This window comes from Gopherus evgoodei, chromosome 6 (genome assembly GCF_007399415.2).
Source record: "Gopherus evgoodei ecotype Sinaloan lineage chromosome 6, rGopEvg1_v1.p, whole genome shotgun sequence".
Classification (NCBI taxonomy): domain Eukaryota; kingdom Metazoa; phylum Chordata; order Testudines; family Testudinidae; genus Gopherus; species Gopherus evgoodei.
Window position 1 is genome coordinate 91,891,022 of NC_044327.1, and position 19,106 is coordinate 91,910,127.

General features: G+C 42.6%; 1 protein-coding gene across 1 annotated transcript in view; it reads right to left on the minus strand.

Annotated features, from left to right (window-relative positions):
* HOMER1 (homer scaffold protein 1) overlaps positions 1 to 19,106 on the minus strand; it is a 153,022-nt gene that overhangs the window by 86,623 nt on the left and 47,293 nt on the right. The window contains 1 exon segment of the mRNA XM_030567547.1: positions 6,415 to 6,546. Coding sequence (XP_030423407.1) covers positions 6,415 to 6,546 — 132 coding nt within the window.

The following is a 19,106-nucleotide window of genomic DNA, read 5'->3' on the forward strand; positions in this document are numbered from 1 at the left end:
GTCTTCCCCCAGTAGCATGGCGATAGGATAATTGTCAGACTGCAAAAGTCCACATTCCTGACCAGCCCTTCTACTGGACAGGAACTCAGCTGTAGGCAAGTTTACAGATTTTGACATGAATGGGTGAATTGTCATTTGGGCCTTTGGGTTGATGAATTTGGGGTCCACTAAGGATTGGTGGATAGCTGACACTTGTGCCCCCATGTCTCTCAACGCGATAACCTTCTTTCCGCCCACTCTCAAGTTCTCCCTTCGCTCCGAGGGTATTTGAGAGGCATCTGGGCCTGGGGATCTTTGGTGTGATTGTGGTGTAATGAACTGTAATCAGTTGGGGTTCGTGGGGCAGTGGGCCTTTGTGTGTCCCAGTTCATTACATTTAAAACATCACCCAGCTGACTGGTCACTGGGCTGAGGTGGGTTGCTGGAGACTGGTGAGGTGGGACAATAGGGTGTCTGGGACTTTCCTTGGGTTGTAGGTGGGGCCTTGGGTTGCCCCCGGTGATAGGGTTTAGTTTCGGCTTGCCCCCTATGATATTTGCTCCCTTTGCTAGTAGTTTTTTTCTTTTCTGCCACTTCCACCCATTTGGCTCCAATCTCCCCCGCCTCGGTTACAGTTTTGGGCTTCCCATCTAGGATGTACCTTTCTATTTCCTCAGGAACACCCTCTAAGAACTATTCCATTTGCATTAGGAGGACAGCTCTTCCAGAGAGTTAGCACTTGCTCCTGATATCCAGGCATCCCAATTCTTTCCAATGTGATAGGCATGTCGGGTAAATGACACATCTGGTTTTCACCTTTGGGCTCTGAACCGCCGACGGGCATGCTCAGGTGTTAGCCCCATTCTGATTCTGGCCTTGGTTTGAAAAAGTTTATAATTGTTCATGTTCTCCTTAGGCATTTCAGCAGCCACCTTTACTAAGGGTCCACTGAGCTGTGGCCTCAGCTCTATCTACTGGTCTGTAGGGATGCTGTACCCATGGTAGGCCCTTTCGAAATTTTCTAAGGCCTCAGTATCATCATCGGCCTTGTAGGTGGGGAATTTTCTGGGATGGGAAACAGTACCTGGAGAAGAGTTGTTAGGGTTGGCTGGTACATTCTGCTTAGCCCTTGCTAATTCCAGTTCATGCTTTCTCGCTCTTTTCCTCTCCATCTCTTTTTCCTTCGCCTCCATAGCTCTCTTGTAGGCAGCTTCTTCCCTGGCTATTTCTGCATTAATTTCTAATTGTTTCAGTTCCATCTGTCTCTTATGTTCGTTGTATTTCTCTGTTGCTTCCAGCCTAGCCAGTTCTAGTTTGTTAGCTGCTTCACTGGTACTCATTTTCCTGCTTTCTTATGCTGGCCACACCCCTCTACAGTTCACTGAAACTGGGATGCACTCAGCTCAGGGCTGCTTGGTTAACAGAGACTTTCTAACTAGCTACACCCGAGAGGCAGAAAGAAAGAAAAACAATTCAGCTTGTAAATTCCTTTTGCTGGTTGCTTGCTCACAGCTTGAAGCCTTCTCTTAATAAAGACCCTTGTCAAATAAACTTAACACCTCTGCCCTCAGGCTGCTTTCTAAGCATCTAGAAAGAAGAAAAAAAAACCTACTGGCTTTTGGTTTAAAATGATCCCACCTCTGCCACCATGTCAAGGTTCCTTCCCCACTCTGAACTTTAGGGTACAGATGTGGGGACCTGCATGGACACTTCTAAGCTTAACTACTAGCTTAGGTCTGGTATCACTGTCCCCATCCAGAATTTTCAGTGTCTGGATCACTCCTTGTTCCCCCAAAAAACTTTCCCCTCCCTGGGTAGCCTTGAGGGACTTCACCAGTTCCCCAGTGAACACAGATCCAAACCCCTTGGAACTTAAAACAAGGAGAAATCAATCAGGTATTTAGAAAAAAAGGCTTTTAATTAAAGAAAAGAAAGGTAAAAATTATCTCTGTAAAATCAGAATGGAAAATACTTTACAGGGTAATCAGATTCATATAGCCCAGAGGAACCCCTTCTAGCCTTAGGTTCAAGGTTACAGCAAACAGAGGTAAAATCCTCTCAGCAAAAAGGAACATTTACAAGTTAAGAAAACAAAAACAAGACTAACACGCCTTGAAACATGAGAGACTGGTTCAGAAAGCTTTGGAGAGCCTGAATTGATGTCTAGTCCCTTTAAGTCCCAAACGCGAACAACTCCCAAACAAAGAGCAAACACAAAAAAGACTTCCCCCCACCAAGATCTGAAAGTATCTTGTTCCCTTATTGGTCCTCTGGTCAGGTGTCAGCCAGGTTTACTGAGCTTCTTAACCCTTTACAGGTAAAAGAGGCATTAACCTTTGAGTATCTGTTTATGACACCTTCGCAATTACTTGAATGCTGTCTGATGCAGTACCCCTTGTCAATATCCTCTCCTCCAGAGAAACTATTTGAAATAAGTGAGAACAACAGATTTTGGCTACAATTTTGGAGTGACAAGCTATGACTAGGATTTCTCACGCTAAGGTTTCTTTCTTCTCTTTCTTCCTTTGGATTCCAAGATCTCCATCAGATTAAAGCTGCACAAGAAAACAAGTTCCCTACTCAGGAAATGGACCATTTCACAACTAAGATGTAATTTGTGGACTAAAAATATTTCAACAAATTATTACGATTGATAGCTTTGTGGCTAATGAGGCACTGTGCACAAAGGTCCCCAAAGAGCATCGCTATCCCATTTAGGTACCTCATTGCCTTTAAATATTACATTTCCAATATTCCCTGAAGCTAGCTACCAACATCCCGGGCACCTCAGTGTGCGCTAAACAAATAATTTGGCTGCATCCTTAGGAATTTTCCATACATAACAAAAATGAACAGTCCTCTCATTCAGGGGAGTTCTGTATTCTGCAAATCAGCTACATTCCACTCTTAAGGAAGCAAAAGAGAATGTTATCTCTGTTTAAATGACTCAAGCTTGAAAGATCAACTTTTTTATTTGGACATTCTCATCGTGTTCCCCATCTGAAGATTATTGGCTACATTCAGAAGAAGAGATTTTCCATTGCTGCACACATTGCATAGTCATTCACTCTTGTGCAAAATGAGTACAAAGGGAGGATGCTCTGGTAGGGTAGCACTTTACATGTTGTGCATTTGTGTATGAATACACAAGGTGCAAAGCAGTGGGAAATCAGGTCAGAAAGTTAAGACTGAAATTCCAACAACTCCTTTTAGAAGTTTTCTTAGACCTTCCAAACTGCTAACAAGCCTGAGAAAAATTTCTAACAATTATAGTAGTTTAGTTCCAGGAAGCATGACTTCATGTCCTGGATAAGAAACAAGTTATCTTAATGACCGTTTGGAGCTACTGTGTATACAGTTCCAGTACTCCTATTCTGTCAGCAAATTATTTGGTTCAAGAAACTAAAGAGAGCCTTCCTTAACCATCAGTAACAGATGTCTTTTCCCAATGCACAACTCAATTAACAGATAAGTTTAAATGCAGATTCTTCATTTCATCCTCATATTTTAAGATTGATTTATAGCTTCTCTCTCTTCAAGGTTACACATTTGCACATGAGCCACCAGAGATTCCAGAGGCTGTTTCTTTCTCTTTTGTTATTTTTCAGCATTAGTATTTTCAGTTTGGTGATTTTCACTAAAGTAATGATTACAATAGCTGCTGTGTTAAGGAAAGAGGCTATCCTGCTTGGATGATTGGTTTGAGAGGGCAGTAATACCGGCACAAGGATTTATTGTCAACCTAGAGAAGATGTGCCACCTGCTAAGGGAACAGGCAATGGTCAGGCAAGTAGCAAGCTGAGAAAGCTACTAATTACAAAAAAGATACTCATTTTTACAGCTACCTTGTCCTCCACAGCTCTGCTTGTCTGTTTCATCCATCTACAGTGTCTACTCAAACCTAGAAAATAAGCTTCCTGGGGTAAGAACTATCTTTTTGCTATGTTTTTACAGCGGCTAGCCCAATGGGACTCTGATTAGGGCCCCTGTATACTGATGTAACTCAAATTATATATAAAAATGAAACAGCTCATTTAGGGGCACTGTTAGTCACAAACACAAAAAAGCAATTTTAAAATTGGATTTATAGGTAAAGGAATAAATTGTTTCAGAAACAAATGTTTATATAAATTAATATTTCTCTGGCACCGTCAGGCCCAAGTCACAACTGAAGTCCCATTCCACTAGGCACTGTACAAACACTTAGTGAAAGGCAGTCACTGTGGACAGGACACTTGGAAGGGGACACAGCAATAGAGGAAGTGAGTTGCTCAAAGTCACACAGGAATTTAATGGAGCTGGATTATAACCCAGATCTTCTATTGTCTCAGTGCTGTGTCCACTAAATAAACTAATTTCCCAATTCAAAAGTGACTGAATAGATTACGATCAAAAAGTGAAGATTTCTTTTCCCCTGCTAAGAAGTTTCCATAACCTTTTCTTACATTTTGCTATTTAAATAAAACAACACTGACAAAACAGCTTAATTTTAAAACTTCAGTCTTGTTTCGTGTCTGAGGTGTGGAGGGAGTCCTCAACAAGGACTGGCGACTAACATATCCGTAGGTTTAATAATTAAGATAAGGAAGGCATCATGAATATAGCACACTGAACATGTACTGAATGTTCATTATCATGAACTTCAGAAAGACAGTTTGATTTTTATAAAAAAAAAAGTTTACATATCTGCCAAAGAGCATGGAATTCAGGATGTGCACTGCTTAACAACCACTTCCTACAATAATTCTAATTTTTTTTCAATTCCTCATCAGCACATTGGTATCACACATGCAAAATAATGATATAGTCAATGTATATGCACATCCCAAAAGGATTAAGAACCACGAACCACAGAAAGGTGCAAATGAAGAGGCAGTATCAAGATGCTAGGAAAACAAAAACAAAAAACGAACAAACACACCCTATGAATTCCTGCTCTGAATACAAGGCACTCTTATTAAGCTCCTTTGATATTCTGTTTTGAGAAGTGAAGAGAAAGTGACCTGCAACAAACTAATACATTAGAAAGGAAAATCAAACCAGCACTCATCAAATGACCCGTGTAAGTATTAGCAATGCAATATATATACACCACGTTAATGAGTAATTGTCTCTTGGGTAGATATGGACACCAGTTTAAAACAAGCTACATTAACTTATTTTTTAAGCTTATTGATGCAGTGATGTGTGAGAATGCACATGCATATTATATTATAATCAATGTCATTCACAATTTCTTCCTTGGTTTTAAGTAACTTCGTAGAGATTGATGCTATTTGATTATGTAAAGCAGAAATAATTTTAATAAGTAAATCACAATAATATCCAACTGGACAGATATTCCATCAGGAAATATTTTGAAGGGGGTTGGCACAAGGGAACTGTTGTAACTTCTTGATCTGGACTGAGGCTGGCTCTACACTTCCCTAGGTGTAGAGTGGCTGCAGTAGTGCCAATAATCTGGTTTAAGAGAGCTCCAAGGAAAGCAAAGGTAGCGTCTTCTGGAAGGCCCAAGGTTCACTGGAAAACCAGGTAATCCAGTGAGAAAACCTTTCATGAGTTTCTCTATTCAGTACACCCTATGAACTACTGCATATGCTACTAACAACTTGCAGTCTGTTGTTCAAACTGTGGCACTAAAGACATCAGGAATACTAACTGGGTTTTCTCTGGGAAATGTGAGCAATTTACCTCGCACTAGGAAAATGGACTTTTATTTTCAAGCAGGCCAGCATAAAATTTCACATACTTCACAAGGTGTTTCTCAATATTGCTGGAATCTATTTGCATTTTCTATACTCCAATAATATTAGTTTTATTTTATCCCTGCTGTATTTTTCTAACTTTCTCTTAAGTTTTCAATTCTTAAAATGTTTGTAATAAAATAGTTATATGGCAGAGAATGGAGGAAAAGATGAAACATGAATGTGGGTGAAAATTACAGCTGAAAAAAGTGCGTCACTGACTGAGCAAAAATTTTCCTGATGAGATCTAAATATAGCAAGAAAAACTATTTGAATTTAGGGCCTGAATCTTCTTCCTTAAAAGAAAAAAAGTAAACTGATCTTCCACGTAAATGTTTTGGTTTCCTATGGGGGAAAAAAAACCCACTTTTATAAAAAATCTGACATTTTACATTGTACAGTAAGGTTTTAAAAGAAAAAAATCAATGTAAAATTTCTCCTTTAAAAAAAAAATTCATTGGTATCACCAAAGCAGTTTAAAAGCTTGTTTCCAGGGTTGCCCTTCTCACTTCTCCGGGTTATAAAAGGTAATATTTACATACTCTCTGAATCCAGCCTTAACACTACTGAGTGTCAAGGCTATACAAGATATTAATTTGGTTCCAGCTCTTCATAAATCATCCTGTTTGGGGGGGTAGGGGGACAGAATTTCCATATCTCTTGGGTATTTTTAAACAACACGTTTACTTACTTTTGAAAGATGATGTTCAGAGGAAAATCCCAAGCCATAGACAGTATTCGCCCTGCTGTCTGCCCACTGGCCAAACTTCTGGGATGTTTTAGTAAATGTCATGTTGGGGGTGATAGTGCTATTAATTATTGCCTGCAAAGAAAATGTAATAGCAGTTGTAAGAAGTTTTCACCGCATTTTAAATAATGTAAGATCCATCAGCCAACATGCAGATATCTCCAAATATGTGGGTATAGTTACATGCTCTCAAGAGAACTCTTTAGCAAAGTCATATAAACTGGTAGCCATGATTTAGAGGTGATACAAACTGTTCCAATCACATCTACAGTTATTAATATGCAGAGTGGCATTTTTTTCTAGGAGAGATGCCAATGGGGTCAGAAGAAAAAAACACAAAAAACAGATTTTGTGATGTGTACATTGATGCGGCATTCTAAAGACATACTGCTAAGACAGCTGTTGTCTTACACGAAAATAAAAGCTTCAAAATGTGTGTTCAGAAACACAATTTTGTAGTTTTCGGTACTCTTCTTATTGTTCCTTTATGTGAACATGGCTAGCATTAATGAGAGAACACCTAACTATAGGAAAAAACCTCACATTTCTGTGTTTTAAATATCATGGAATATCAGGATTGGAAGGGAACTCAGGAGATCTAGTCCACCCCCCTGCTCAAAGTAGAACCAATCCCCAACTAAATTGCCCCAGCCAGGGCTTTGTCAAGCCTGACCTTAAAAACCTCTAAGGAAGGAGTTTCCACCACCTCCCTAGGTAACCCATTCCAGTGCTTCATTACGCTCCTTCTGAAAACGTTTTTCCTAATATCCAACCTAAACCTCTCTCACTGCAACTTGAGACCATTACTCCTTGTTGTCATCTGGTACCAGTAAGAACAGTCTAGATCCATCCTCTTTGGAACCCCCTTTCAGGTAATTGAAAGCAGCTATCAAATTCCCTCTCATTCTTCTCTTCTGCAGAATCAACAATCCCTGTTCCCTCAGCCTCTCCTCATAAGTCATGTGCTCAAGCCCCCTAATCATTTTCATTGCCTTCCGCCGGACTCTTTCCAATTTCTCCACAGCCTTCTTGTAGCGTTGGGCCCAAAACTGGACACAGTACTCCAGAGGAAGCCTCACCAACGTTGAACAGAGGGGAATGATCACATCCCTCGATCTGCTCACAATGCCTGTACTTATACGGCCCAAAATGCCATTGGCCTTCTTGGTAACAAGGGCACACTGTTGATTCATATCCAGCTTCTCATCCACAATAACCCCTAGGTCCTTTTCTGCAGAACTGCTGCCTAGACACTTGGTCCCTAGTCCCTAGCAGTGCATGGGATTCTTCCATCCTAAGTGCAGGACTCTGCACTTGTCCTTGTTGAACCTCATCTAAACCTCTAATTTGTCTAGGTCCCTCTGTATCCTATCCCTACCCTCCAGCATATCTACCACTTGTCCCAGTTTAGTGTCATCTGCAAACTTGCTGAGGGTGCAGTCCATTAACGAAAATATTGAACAAAACCGGCTCCAGGACCGACCCTTTGGGCACTCCGCTTGATATTGGCTGCCAACTAGACAGAGAGCCATTGATCGCTACTCGTTGAGTCCAATGATCTAGCCAGCTTTCTAGCCACCTTATAATCCATTCATCCAGCCCATACTTTAACTTGCTGGCAAGAATACTGTATCAAAAGCTTTATTAAAGTCAAGGAAAAATACTGCAATATAGCATAGGATAGATCAGTTACATACGCACAGCAAGCTGCAAAGCTTTATGTATTCCTCTGTTGCATCTGAAGAAGAGAGGTGTTTTTTTACCCACGAAAGCTTATGCTCAAATAAAACTGTTAGTCTTTAAGGTGCCACTGGACTCCTTGTTGTTTTTGTGTATTCCTCTGTTACACACAGCACCAAAAAAAAGCAGCTATTGAGTGACCTTTTTGGCCCCACTGAAGTCAATTGGACTACATTCGAATCCCTGTGAAGCACGACTACTCAGCTGACTCAAAATTCATGTGAAAATAAAATACTTAATGTGTTAATAAATACCCAAATACTCTGTTAGATGAACAAAATCAGTCAAGACCTATTGATTATTGAAATTCAGTACTAGCCAAACTGACCAAGAAACACTGGCTACATAGTATTCAGCAGATGTTATTCTGTACTACAGATAATATGAAATGTGGCAATGTCTCTTTGCCTGGGTCTTTACAAACTACTTCCAACTTACTATTTAGGCAACCTATAGTAGTTATTGCAAATACATAATAGAGTCAAAAGAACGGCCTAGTCTCATCTGCCTTTGCAATTATCCTGGAATAGAAGAGTTGCATGAAAAGGCATATATGAGGTTTCAGTTCCACTGTACAAGAAAAGCTTTGGTAGTGATCCTGGACTCATGCCCCCCTCTGGGGCAGAAGCAGGACCGGTGCTAGGGGTTTGAGCACCCTAGGCGGACGGCAATTTCGCCACCCCGCGCGCTGGTCCCACGGCTCCGCTGGAGCTGCCGCAGTGGTGCCTGCGGAGGATCCGGTGCTCTGTGGCTCTGGTGGAGCTGCCGCAGTCATGCCTGTGGACGGTCCACCGGAGCCGCGCGAGCAGCCAACTATCCGCAGGCACAACTGCAGCAGCTCCAGTGGAGCCGCGGAGCACCGGACCGTCCCCAGGCACCACTGCGGCAGCTCCACCGGAGCCGCCTGCCGCCCCCTACGGCAAAATGGCACCCACCAATTATTCTGGCACCCTAGGCGATTGCCTAGGCTGCCTAAATGGTAGCGCCGGCACTGGGCAGAAGTTCTGACACTTGGTATCTTCCTTGGTAGCAGAACAATTCTATCAATGGATGAAGTATCAAGTTGGTGATTGATTTCTGTGGCGACCACTCATGGCCTGTGATAGACAGTCTGTTTAGGACATATGTCTGGTCACTGCTGGCTCCTGAGACATGGAGCACCACTGACGTCATTCTATGTAGGTGACAATATTTCCAAAGTGATTGCTTCTTGACAGAGGGAGAGATGAGTGGGCATCCCCTTGCTAATTTACATAGTACACTGCAGCCTGTCAATATCTGCAGTGAGTGTCGTAAAACACACCAGTTTGATGACTCTGAGCTCTAAGGCTATGTCTACACAGCAACTAGACACCCAAGCCCATGCCAGCAAACTTGGGTTCATGGAGCTCAGGCTGCGGGACAGTTTCATTGCTGTGTAGACTTCCAGGTTTGGGCTAGAGCCTGGGCTCTAGGATCCTGAGAGACAGAAGAGTCCCAGGTTTAATCAGGAACAAAGGCATCCATACTGGAAGAGCTACTGCACTTTAAATTCACACTCTGTTTTGCATTCACTTTCAAGAGAAGACAAGCCTGTAATCATTTTGCATGTAGTACCCACATTAGAAGAATTGGACCTTTTTCCTAGAGACATCAATTGACTAAAAAAACCACTGTTAGCAAATCAGTGCTAGCATCCTCAATGCTAAGTCATAATAAAGCCAATCCTATTGGATTTAGTTATTAAAAACAGAGGGGAGGAGCAACTCTGGAAAAGCATTGATTTAGTAAGTGAAAGACACAGTAAAGTTTTTTATAACCTCCACCACAAGCGCATATAACACAAACACTCAAGACAGTTTCTCAGGAACCTTCCACAAAAGCTGGCACCACAGAAAAAAGGGAAGACTACAACAAAACAAGTTACTGGCAATTTCAGTTTCTTCTCTTCCCCATCCTAAGAACAGATCAGTATGTGCAACAAATATTTTAACAAAGATCCCTCACAAAAATAAAAAAAAAATCTCTCCTTTAGCCTGTGGTAAACCCTGTGCATCAGGGCATGTGTTTGCAGAATGCGTGGGGAGAAGGGAGAGCAAATGAAGGAAGAGGAGCAAGGGCTAGAGAATTACTTTATGAGTTCGCATTTAAACAAAAACATTCTGTAACAATAGCCAAATGAGGAGACAATGCCACGAGGCAAAACAAACCTATAGTTAAGTGCACTTAAAAAACGATTACTCACCTTTGTAACTGTTGTTCTTTGAGATGTGTTGCTCATATCCATTACAATTAGGAGTGCGCACACCGCGTGCACATTTGTCCGAAGATTTTTACCCTAGCAACACTCAGTGGGTCGGCTGGGCGCCCCCTGGAATGGCGCTGTCATGGAACCGGATATATACCCCTGCCGACCCAACCACCCCTCAGTTCCTTCTTGCTGGCTATTCCGACAGAGGGGAAGGAGTGCGGGTTTGGAATGGATATGAGCACATCTCGAAGAACAACAGTTAGAAAGGTGAGTAACTGTCTTTTCTTCGAGTGTTTGTTCATATCGATTCCAATTAGGTGACTCCTAAGCCTTACCTAGGTGGTGGGGTCGGAATAAGATGTCATAGAATGTAATAGAACTGCTGATCCAAATGCCGCGTCATCTCTGGACTGTTGAACCAATGTGTAATGTGACGCCAAGGTGTGGACCAAGGACCAGGTAGCTGCACGACATATCTCCTGGATGGGTACATGAGCCAGGAAAGTGGCAGATGAAGCCTGAGCCCTGGTAGAATAAGCGGTAAGGTGGCTCATTGGAACAGGAGCCAAGTCATAGCAGGTGCAGATGCACAATGTCACCCAAGATGAAATGCTCTGGGAGGAGACAGGCAGGCCCTTCATTCGGTCTGCGACCACGATGGAGAGTTGGGGTGTTTTACGGAAGGGCTTTGTTCGCTTGATATAAAATGCGAGCGCCCTATGGACGTCTAGGAAGCGCAGTTGCTGCTCCCGGCGTGATGAGTGTGGCTTCGGAAAGAAGACCAGAAGGAAGCTATCCTGGTTGATATGAAAGGCCAATACCACTTTAGGGAGGAAGGCTGGATGTGGTCACAACTGTACCTTGTCCTTATGAAATACTGTATAAGAGGGGTCCACCCTGAGAGCCCGAAGCTCTGAAACTCATCTTGCCGATGTAATGGCTACAAGGAAGGCTGTCTTCCAGGACAGGTACAGCAGCAAGCAGGTTGCTAGTGGCTCAAAGGGAGCAGTCATAAGTTAGGCCGATGGTGCAGTTCATACAAGAAATTGTTTAGTAACTGAAGTGTCAGATGGCAATTCAGGGAGAAAAATGAGTAGTGAAACATCTCTGCAATGGTCTTCCACAAGGGTCAGTTTTGGTCCCTTTCTGTTCAATATATATGTAAGCAGGGTCTGAGTGAGCTCTATCCTGAAATCTATGACAACTGCAGGAGCTGATCTTGTTTGCATAGGCACACCCACCCTGCCCAGGTGCTCAGCATGTGATTGGTTGCCCAAATGATCACTTTTGGCTGGTGCTGAATCCACAATCTCCTTGTTATTGGGGCAGCTGTAATAAAATGTTGTTATTCCTGTTGTGTGAATCAAGGGCAGCAGAACTGTGCTTGGCATACCCTGACTGAGGGACTCACTCTCAACTAAACACTCGCTAGGCAGAAGACATGGGTTCCAAAGTCCCATGAGTTGAGAGAGGGTGGGGACAGGTACTTGTACCTGGTGGAATGGGTCCTGCTTAAGGACCTGTAACAGGGTACACTCACCTCCATTCAGGATAAATGGACACAATCAGATATTAGGAATGATAATATACAAAAACCTGTAGGAGAATACTTCAATCTCCCTAGACACAAAATAGCAGATTTAAAGGTAGCAAAAAAAACTTCAGGACCAGACTTCAAAGAGAAACTGCTGAGCTTCAGTTCATCTGCAAATTTGACACTATCAGCTCAGGATTAAACAAAGACTGTGAATGGCTTGCCAACTACAAAACCAGTTTCTCCTCCCTTAGTTTTCACATCTCAACTGCTAGAAGAGCGCCTCATCCTCCCTGATTGAACTAACTGAACAATCAATTTCATTTTAAAGAAAACTGCATTTTTTATCTCCTCTAAATTGGATTGGAATAATAAAATAGCTTTCATGTTTTCCTTTCAACTGAGTTTACCTGGCTTTGAGGAAATAAGGCACATATCTGAGCTGTTCTTTTCACTGACTAAACAGACAACAGCTGCAGTCAAATATTTTATTTTGTACTAAAAGTAATGGTAATATTAATTTTCAGTTTCTTCAAAAACCATAGCAGTGAAGATCCACTTTAAAAGCCTCATTTTAATCTATATTTACTATTAAACAGATAATATAATAACACTTAACCAGTTTATTTTACAACAGTTAAATATAAAGATCCTCTCCAGCAGTGATATACTCATGGCTGGCTTATGAGTAACACTCATGTGGCTCCTGGTGTCTTCAAATCTGAGCAGCACTCTTCTTGTTCTACATTAGCTTTCGCAAGCCCAAATCTCAGAGAGAGCAAGCACAAATAACTGGAATTCTCCCTACACCGCCCAGTATTTGTGAAGGTGTTAGGAGCAAGTGAATTGGTACACAGAAGAGTGCCAGTTTGGAATGGATGAAAATGGTTTCTTTTTGTAAAATAGCTGCCAAAACATCCAAAAATAGGTTTCATGGAACCATCGGTGCCAATTCTGTGGGTGCTCCGTCCCTGGAGACGGAGATGCTCTACAGTGACTAAAGAGCTCTCCTGTCAGTGTAGTTAAACCACCTTCCTAAGAGGCAATAGCTATGCTGGTTGAGGAAGCTCTCCTGCCAAAATAGTGCAGTCTACACAGGAGTTAGGTCGGTATAACTATGTCGCTCACGGGTGTTGATTTGTCAACCTCCTGAGTGACGCAGTTATACTAATATAGGTCTGTAGTATAGAACAGACTTTGTGTCACAGATAAATACAAAGATGGAACTGATTGTTTAGCATAAATAGTTAACACAGATTTCAAGGGGCCATTCAAGATGAAGGCCTGTTAATGGGCCATTTCGCCTCAAATGGCTCTTTGTGGCTCAAAAGCTTGTGTCTCTTTCCAACAGAAGCTGATCCAATAACAGATGTTACCTCACTGACCTTGTCTCTCTAACGTCCATGGCTATAACTACACTGCATACAAAGAAACTTTTTGTCAAGGTCTGCAACTCAGAGTTCTATGGTGGCCACAGTCTTCCACCATAATTACATCAATCTTTCCTTTTTACAGGAGATGGAAGAAAAATAACATCTCCTAAAACTAGTACATTTCTGTTGAGAAGTTCTTACTGGCTTAAAGATATACTTAGTGACTTCAAGGGCCTAAAAACAAAACAAAACAAAACCTCATAACATGCCTGGAGGGTGGGGTGGTGAACTCCTGGCCCCACTGAAGTTGATGGGAGTTTTGCCATTGACTCCAGCAGGGCCAGGATTTCACACTTGCCTCTTACCTCTGTCTTTATGATGTTGCCTCTCTGAAGTTAGATCAATTAACTTGCTCCTTGGAAGGGATGGGATGCTAAATTCTTTTCTAGGACCTCTGAAACACACAACCTACCTCGTCCTTCTATATGAAAGAAGGACAGGAGATACTTGATATGGTTTTAATCGGTCTGCAACTTAAATATTAGATGTCTGGAACTATCTCGTCAGGGGTGGGGGAGGGGGGGGAAGTACAGTACCGGTAACTCCATGATCGTACAATATCTACCCAGAGGCTTCTGCCAGCCCCTCTCTTTTTCCATCCAGGTCCTCCACCTGACCCACTGCTAGGACTCTACCATCCCCCCTCCCCAAATGAGTGTTTAGGTGGGCTATCAAGAAGGGGTGGTGGTTCCCTGCCATGCCAGTCATAGGAGCCCTAAGCACCCCCTCCCTCCCGGTTCCACTCTTCAACCAATACTATCTAAAAGTCTTTTACCAAGACATTTATCTGATCACTGTATCCCTTCCCTATGGAGTATCTGCATGGGACATCCGCCCCAAACTTACACAATGAGTTGTGACATCATAACTTAACTCCCATCCCATCTCATCATAACAAAGCCCTTCCCAAACCTGCTGTGGGGAAGGTGAAAAAACCTGCACTCCACCTAAGCCAAATCTGGTGGTGAGGGAAAAATTGCTTCCCAGCAGTCTTAGAAAGGAACGGCTAGTGCAATGCCCACAGCAGGTCCTTACCAAACCAGGTTTTTGGCATCTCAAGGGGACGGAGGGAGGGTGGGTGGGTGCTGCTCCACCTGGTCCAGGGAAAAGGGGCTTCTTCCACCAGGCTTTCCACTTCCCCAGCCTTTCCATCCCTGGGGGCGAGTCAGCATTGCCATGCTGGTCCACTCCCCCTTTTGTAGCTGCTTCTGAGCCCCTCTCTCACCTCCCACCTGTAAAGTGCCTTTCCCCTTCCCCCAGCAAGCTGGACAATGCCCCTTACTGTTCCTCCCCCTCCTTGCTTAAGGTGTGATATCGTCATTTGCACTCCTGAACTCTCAAAGAAAGGTCTTCAGTGCAGCACCATAATAGAAAATAAATTGTGTAGCTCCCCAGAAACAATTCCTTCTCAAAACAGTAGTTTTTCCTAAGACTACCATAATGGCAACATCAATTTCGGGTGCAACAAATTTGAAAAATTAGGAGTTTACCTGTACTCATTAAGAATTACTTCATATAAAATCAATAAACAAGAGATATGTCGCACGTACATAGCACTTTGCATATTCAAAGCACTATAGAACACCTGTTCTGAGACTTTTGCAAAAACTAAATGAAGAACTAATCACCATTTTGCACTGGAGTTTATCATCCTCCACGTGACTCAGAGTGAACAAAACTTGATTAAATTGGGAAGTCAGTGTCCACTAGTTTAAAGTAACAATGCTACATAGTATCAGAGGGGTAGCCGTGTTAGTCTGGATCTGTAAAAGCAGCAAAGAATCCTATGGCACCTTATAGACTAACAGACGTTTTGGAGCATGAGCTTTCGTGGGTGAATACCTACTTCGTCAGATGCATGTAGTGGAAATTTCCAAGGGGAAGGTATATATATGCAAGCAAGCTAGAGATAATGAGGTTAGTTCAATCAGGGAGGATGATGCCCTATTCTAGCAGTTGAGGTGTGAAAACCAAGGGAGGAGAAACTGGTTTTGTAGTTGGCAAGCCATTCACAGTCTTTGTTTAATCCTGAGTTGATAGTGCCATCCACAGCCTCAGAAACCACCCTGACATTATCATCAAAGAGGCTGATAAAGGAGGTGCTGTTATCATCATGAACAGGTCTGACTACCAAAGGAGGCCGCCAGCAACTCTCCAATACCAAATTCTACGGCCACTTCCCTCAGAACCACTGAGGAATACACAAGAAACTGCACCATCTACTCAGACACTCCTACACTAACACTGGAACAAAACAACATACCTTTAGAGCTCTGACCAGGGTTATTCTATCTACTACCCAAGATCCACAAACCCGGAAATCCTGGATCACCATCATCTCAGGCATCGGCACTCTCACTGAAGGACTGTCTGCATATGGGACTCTCTACTCTCTGCCACCCAGCACTCCCAGCTATCTCCGTGACACCACTGATTTCCTGAGGAAACTACAATGCATTGGTGACCTTCCAGAAACCCCATCCTAGCCACCATGGATGTAGAGGCTCTCTACACAAACATCCCACACACAGATGGAATACAAGCCGTCAGGAACAGTATCCCTGATGATGCCACAGCACAACTGGCTGCTGAGCTCTGTGCCTTTATCCTCACACACAACTATTTCAAATTTGATGACAATTATTATCTCCAGATCAGTGGCACTGCTATGGGCACCCACATGGCCCCACAATATGCCAATATTTTTACGGCCGACCTGGAACAACATTTCCTCAGCTCTCGTCCACTCACGCCCCTTCTCTACCTATGCTACATTGATGACATCATCATCATCATCATCATCATCATCCGGACCCATGAGAAGGAGACTCTGGAAAAATTCCACCACGATTTCAACAGCTTCCATCCCATCATCAACCTCAGCCTGGACCAATCTACATGGGAGGTCCACTTCCTAGACACCACGATGCAAATAAGTGATGGTCACATTAACATCACCCTATACAGAAAACCTACCGACCGGTATGCCTACCTTCATGCCTCCAGCTTCCATCCCGGGCACATCACACGATCCATTGTCTACAGCCAAGCACTGAGGTACAACCACATCCGCTCTTACGCCTCAGACAGAGACCAACACGTACAAAATCTCCACCAAGCATTCTCAAAACTACAATACCCGCACAAGGAAATAAGGAAACAGATCAACAGAGCCAGACATGTACCCAGAAGCCTCCTACTGCAAGACAAACCCAAGAAAGAAACCAACAGGACTCCACTGGCCATCACATACAGTCCCCAGCTAAAACCCCTCCACCGCATCGTCAGGGATCTACAACCCATCCTGGACAATACCACACTTTCATAGGCCTTTGGTAGCAGGCCAGTCCTTGCCCACAGACAACCTGCCAACCTGAAACATTCTCACCAATAACGGCACACCGCACCATAGTAACTCTAGCTCAGGAAACAATCATGCAACAACCTCAATGCCAACTCTGCCCACATATCTACACAGCGACACCATGACAGGACCTAACCAGATCACCGGTTCATTCACCTGCACGTCCATCAATGTAATATACGCCATCATATGCCAACAATGCCCCTCTGCTATGTTACATCGGCCAACTGGACAGTCTCTATCAGAAAAGATAAATGGACACAAATCAAGTATTAGGAATGGCAATATACAGAAAACTGTAGGAGAACACTTCAACCCGCCCTGGCCACACTATAGCAGACCTTAAGGTGGCCATCCTGCAGCAAAAAAACTTCAGGACCAGACTTCAAAGAGAAACTGCTGAGCTTCAGTTCATCTGCAAATTTGACATCAGCTCAGGATTAACAAAGACTGTGAATGGCTTGGACAATTACAAAACCAGTTTCTCCTCCCTTGGTTTTCACACCTCAACTGCTAGAACAGGGCCCTCATCCTCCCTGATTGAACTAACCTTGTTATCTCTAGCTTGCTGTTATCTCTCTTCTAAACTGTTCAGTTTAGAAGAGAGATAACTGAGGTCTATAAAAACACGAAAGGTGTGGTGAAAGTGAATAAGTGTAATTTACACTTCCACATAGCACAAGAACCAGGGGGTCACAAATGAAATTAACAGACAGTAGGTTTAAAACAAATGTAAGGAAAGTACTTCACATCATGCACAATCAACATGTGAAACTTGTTGCCAGAGGATTTTGTGAAGGCCAAAAATATAACTAGGTTCAAGAAAGAATTAGATAATTTCACAGAGGATATGTTCTTGATGGTTTTTAAACCAAGATGGTTCACTCCCTCTGAACCATCTTGCACCAGCCACTGTCAGAAGACAGGATACTGGGATAGATGGGCCTTTGGTCTGATCCAGTACAGCCATTCTTATATTCTTAGTACACTAAAAACCTGATTCTTATGCACCAAAATCCCAATAGAAATCTGGAATGAATGGTAGCGGCAATCTAACAAGAGGCTCAAGTGAAAATTGGGATTGAATATCCTCAGACAGTCAATATAAAAATTCACTTTTATTCCATACCTCATATCAATGATCCAAGAGAAGGCATTGTACAGTCCACTCACAGGATCACACATGATCTTAGGAGGGAGTGCCTAAAAGTGTGCCTTGCATGCAGCAAAAGCGCACACTACTTTCTATATTCCCTCAGATTTATTCCAACTGATAGCCATGCCTTTTGGTCTGCACACAGAACCACTCAAGGCTCTGCCCACTTCTAGCACACAGAGGAAGAGCAGCAGCAGCTTCAGGGAGGCTTTTCTCCATGTCTCTCACAATGTGAATAGCTTATGGGAGAGTAAAGGAACATCTTATACTTCCTTACTCCTCTGTGCTGGTAAACCTAGGGTAAACCAAGATATTTCCTTCCCTTAGGCTTTTTCACACATTCTGAAGAAACAGAAAGAACCTAAAGGCAAACAGGGGAAGGAAATAAGGGAATGCTGCAGAAGTAAAAACTAAATAAGTTTATTATAAAAACCTCTTAAGAGATTCTAAGACTTGTATAGGAATGATTTAATAATTAGACTTATAACAATTTTTCCTGTGATCTTCAAGTAGCCAAGATACAGGGAGAGTTTCAAAGATAAAGCAAAAATGAAGGTGCAAGAGGAAATTTTTGATCTATTCCTTAAAGAAAGAAGTTTTAAATGCAGGCATTACCTCAAGCAGCTCCAGGAACTAAGCTTTATAGACTTTCCCTCCTCTAATTTAACATTTGTCTGACCAATAGAGAAAGGCACTACAAGCTCAGATGACAACAATGTGTTATTGACACCCAGCTATATCCCAAGTAGAAGAGATATCATCTGGATACAATTTGAACTTGAAGTTTTGTGATATCGGAATGGTGTGCTTAGCAATATATGTATATTACACACCACTCATGCACATGCACACACTTAATGGGCAGGGGTCAAGACTAAATACAGCTTAATTCCTAGAGATACATCTGCGTAATATCCTGAATTTAAGATTCAAACTAGAAATTCAGTCTTCCGCTAGTGCCTTATTTACACAGGTAGAATGTGTGTATTTCAGTGTTTGCAGCAGTACCCAGTTCAAAGGGACCTCGATCCTGACTGGGGTTTCTGGGCAACAAGTAAAAAATTAAAATTAAAAAATAAATAGCAACAGCAGCCCATGTATTTTCTGCAAAGATCTCAGTGAGTACTGTATTACTGATGGAAAGCTTGGAGAGGAAATGATAATTATTAATGTGAGCT